We start from the raw sequence: 5,000 nt of genomic DNA on the forward strand, positions 1-5,000 counted from the left end.
CCATGAAACCCTAAAAGAAACTTAAGACTAAAATCGACAAAGCTTTAGAACTAGAAACATGAATCGATTCCTATTAGAACCTGTCTTGTTTGTTGATTGATTGAATCTGAAATTGGCAAACCCTAATTCAATGGAATCGAAAACCCTAACCCCTAAAGGAAGCATCTAGCCGATTTTAAGGTTGATCTTGATTGATTGATTTCTGATTTGAATTGAGGTTTAGGAATGTTTAGATTGATTGAATTAATCTGTTTGAAACTGAAAATACTTAAGGCCTTGAAACCTTAAACATAAGATTGATAGAAAATAAAGATTGAAACCCTAAGGATCATAAGGAATGTTTTTAAAATTGTTTCTGCATAAATCTGAATATGGTATTGCATTCACAACTGATTAAAACCGATCGGCCAGCATATAGAAACACATGATCTCGAATCTGATTGCATTTAACTCATATGGCCGTGTGGCATTAAAACTTTCTGGTACATGTAGAATTGTTTTTAGGATTGATTGCACCATGGTAGTTTTAGAATTACATAACCGAACCCATTGATTGATCATATAGCCGTGCGGCTTGCTTGATAGCACCATGGTCGAATTAGAATTGTTTGAACATCATAAATGCATAAGACGTGTTGTGGCCGAGCTTGCATATATCATGCGGCCACGTGATCCCATTATGAATCTAATGTCTTGCATGATAATGTGGATCAGATGTCGAAAATAGCAAACAGAGACTATGCAGCCCTGAATCTCTCCGGAGACAATTACTTGCAGTGGGCGCTAGACACAAGGATTAGTCTAAAATCCAAGGGACTCGGTGATACTATCATCGAGGACAGCAATGAGAATGAAAAGAATAGATACAGGGCCATATGTTATATGCGCCATCATCTCATTGAAGGTCTTAAAGATCAGTACATGACGATTGAGAATCCATTGGACCTTTGGAATGCTTTAAGGCACAGATATGATCACCAAAAGATGGTGTTGCTTCCAAAGGCAAGGCACGATTGGATGCATCTCAGATTCATGGACTTCAAGTCCGTGGATGAGTACAACTCGGCCTTGTTCAAAATCGTCTCAATACTAAGACTGTGTGGTGAAGAAGTATCTGATGTTATGATGCTTGAAAAGACCTATACGACTTTCAATCAGTCGAATTCTGTACTGCAGCAGCAGTATAGAACAAAAGGTTTTGCCACATACACTGATCTGATCTCCTGTCTACTCTTGGCCGAGGCAAATAATGAGCTTCTCATGAAGAACAGTGGAGCTAGACCGGCCGGGACAGCACCATTACCCGAAGCCCATGACATTGAAAAGAAAGATCCCAAGGAAATCTACTATGCCCAAGACAACAGGAAACCATACGGTCATAGCCGTGGTGGGTACAGGGGGCGTAGACGTGACAACCATAATGGTCGAGATAGCTACTCAACCGGCCGTAGGGGAAACCACAATAACCGTGGTCGTGGTTCCAATTACGGTCGGGGCCGAGGGAGTTATGGCCGTGGACGAGGTGGTATATCCAAACCATCTTACACGTCCAAGTCCTTATGTCACAGATGCGGGATGGACAATCATTGGGCCAAGAACTGCAGAACTCCAAAGCACTTGTGCGAACTCTATCAAGAGAGTATCAAGAACAAGAACCCGGAGGCAAACATGATCCAAGAAAACGGTCATGATGACAAAGGATATGGGTATGATGCTGATGATGAATCCGACAGAGACAACAAGGATGATCAAATGGATTTTGAAACTTCTGATTGTCTAAAGGACTAGTTTTTCGAATCACATTGTCTTATTGCTTTATGTCTTTGATTTGGTGTTTTTATTTTATGAAATGACATTTATAATAAAAGTTTTACAAAGTCTCTAAAGTCTAGTAAATTTTACTTATAGAAATGAGTGATGAGATGAGTATACTTGTGGTGGATAGTGGCACAAGTCATACGATCCTTAGAGACAAAAGGTATTTCATGAATCTCACAATGCAAAGTGCAAAGGTACAAACCATTGCGGGTGAGGCCAGCCTGATTGAAGGTCACGGCCAGGCCTATGTGATGATGCCCAAAGGCACTCACCTAGAGATCAAAACCGCCTTGTATTCCCCAAGCTCTAGAAGAAGCTTATTGAGTTTCAAGGACATAAGGTTGAACGGTTTTCACCTTGAAACATGGGAAGAAGGAAACAAAGAATTCCTTAACATAACTTTGATCACCAAAGGCAATAAAAAGATCCTAGAGACCATGCCCGCAATGTCCACTGGTCTTTACTATGCAAGGATCAGTATGGTCGAGGCAAATACCTCAGAGCTATTCACTTTATGGCATAACCGGCTTGGCCATCCCGGAACAGGAATGATGCGAAAACTAATGATGAATTCATTAGGGCACACGTTTAAAGGAGTGATCCCACGAAATCTCACATGTGCTGCATGTGCACAAGGGAAACTCATAACTAGGCCATCACCAGCCAAGGTTAATAAAGAAACCTTGAACTTTCTGGAAAGGATCCAAGGGGACATATGCGGACCAATACACCCACCGTGTGGGACGTTTAGATATTTCATGGTCCTCATTGATGCATCGACCAGATGGTCGCATGTATGTCTGTTGTCCACTCGGAACCTAGCCTTTGCACGGCTGCTTGCTCAGATGATAAGGCTGAGAGCACATTTTCCAGACTTTCCACTCAAGACTATACGTCTAGACAATGCTGGTGAGTTCACGTCCCAGGCGTTTAATGAATACTGTATGTCCATGGGGGTAAAAGTAGAACACTCCGTGGCACATGTCCATACACAGAACGGCTTGGCCGAATCTTTCATTAAACGTATCCAGCTGATAGCCCGTCCATTACTTATGAAGTCTAAACTTCCGGTATCAGCATGGGGACATGCGGTTTTACATGCTACGGAACTGATTCGCATCAGGCCATCTAGTGAGCATAGATATTCACCATCCCAATTACTTACGGGTCATGAGCCAGACGTGTCCCACATCAAAACATTTGGATGTGCCGTCTACGTTCCAATTGCTCCACCACAGAGAACTAAGATGGGACCGCAGAGGAGGATGGGAATATACGTAGGATATGAATCCCCAAGTATTATAAAGTATCTTGAGCCAACAACCGGTGATTTGTTTAAGGCCAGATACGAAGACTCACAGTTTGATGAGTCCACATATCCGTCCTTAGGGGGAGATAACAGCCGGTTGATAACAAAAGAAATAGAATGGTTTAGACCATCGACATCTTGGCAAGATCCTCGGACTAAAGATTGTGATTTAGAAGTCCAGAAGATAATACATCTTCAAGAGCTAGCTAATAAACTGCCAGATACATTTGCTGACCCAAATAGAGTGACAATATCACACATCCCGGCTTGTAATGCACCTGTAAGATTAGACGTCCAAGATGGACAATGTCAAGTGGCTACAGAGTCTAAGCAACGTCTAAAACGTGGCAGACCAATTGGTTCCAAAGACAAACAGCCTCGGAAATCCAAGAAAGGTGCTGGATCCGAGAGCATTAAGAAAACCGTCCAGGACATAGATGGAACGGTCGAGCCGACCATGACGGTCGAGCCGAGTGAACCGTCCATACCCGATGATCCGGTCGTTCCTCCAAGTGAGGTCCGGGACGCTGGACTTCACGGGACACCAGAACCGGACAATCAAGAGATCTCTATAAACCATGTGATGTCTGGAAAACAATGGAACAGAAAAGATATCAACGTTGATGATTTATTTGCATACAAGGTAGCACTTGAGATCATGGATAAAGATGAGGATCTAGAACCCACGTCCATACAAGAATGCATGCTAAGATCGGATTGGATCAAATGGAAACAAGCTATAAACGTGGAGTTAGAATCATTAAGAAAGAGAGGCGTTTTTGGCCCTATAATCTTGACACCTAGAGATGTCAAACCAGTGGGATACAAATGGGTCTTTGTAAGGAAGAGAAATGAGAAAGGAGAAGTAGTGAGATACAAAGCACGGCTTGTAGCACAAGGATTCTCACAAAGACCTGGAATAGACTTTGAGGAAACTTATTCCCCTGTGGTGGATGCGACTACATTGAGATACTTAATCAGTCTGGCCGTGAGAGAGAGCATTGATTTGCGCCTAATGGATGTAGTTACAGCATACCTGTACGGACCACTGGACAACGAAATACATATGAGAATTCCAGAGGGTATTGAGCTCAAAGATAAGAAAGGTTCTCGAGAACAACATTGCATTAAGCTGAACAAAGCTTTATATGGTTTAAAACAGTCAGGTCGAATGTGGTATAACCGGCTGTCCGAGTACCTAACCAAAGAGGGATATAAGAACGATCCAATAAGTCCATGTATATTCATAAAGAAATTCGACAGCAAGGGCTATGTTATAATGTCTGTCTATGTGGACGACCTGAACATAATAGGAACCTCTGGAGAGATTTCCCAAACGGTCGAATGTCTAAAGAAAGAATTCGAAATGAAAGACTTAGGAAAAACTAAGTTCTGTTTGGGATTACAGTTTGAGTATAAGGCAAATGGCATCCTTGTGCATCAAGAAACTTATACAGAGAAGATACTCAAGCAATTCAATATGGACCAGGCACACCCCTTACCGTGTCCTATGGTCGTGAGGTCCTTAGACCTTGAGAAGGATCCATTCGGACCTAAGAGACCGGACGAGGAAGCACTCGGACCGGACATGCCTTACTTAAGTGCCATTGGGGCCTTAATGTATTTAGCTAGTCATACTAGACCGGACATAAGCTTTGCCGTGAGCTTACTATCCAGATTTGGATCATGTCCGACCTTAAGGCATTGGAACGGAGTGAAACATCTGTTCAGGTATCTGCAAGGAACAAAAGACCTTGGTTTATTCTATACCAACCGGCCAGGAGAGAACATGGTCGGATATGCAGATGCTGGGTACTTATCTGACCCACACAATGCTAGATCTCAGACAGGATATGTGTTTATACACAGTGGG

The 5,000-nt window shown here is 42.6% G+C and overlaps 1 protein-coding gene across 1 annotated transcript; it reads left to right on the forward strand.

Annotated features, from left to right (window-relative positions):
- The first annotated feature begins 882 nt into the window (after window positions 1-882).
- On the forward strand, window positions 883-1,788 carry LOC125602560. The gene is made up of 2 exons (XM_048774141.1): window positions 883-1,619; window positions 1,734-1,788. Exons 1-2 carry the CDS (start codon window positions 883-885, stop codon window positions 1,786-1,788), a joined length of 792 nt encoding a protein of 263 aa, XP_048630098.1.
- The last annotated feature ends 3,212 nt before the right edge of the window (window positions 1,789-5,000 follow it).

This window comes from Brassica napus, unplaced genomic scaffold (genome assembly GCF_020379485.1).
Source record: "Brassica napus cultivar Da-Ae unplaced genomic scaffold, Da-Ae ScsIHWf_289;HRSCAF=475, whole genome shotgun sequence".
Classification (NCBI taxonomy): Eukaryota; Viridiplantae; Streptophyta; class Magnoliopsida; order Brassicales; family Brassicaceae; genus Brassica; species Brassica napus.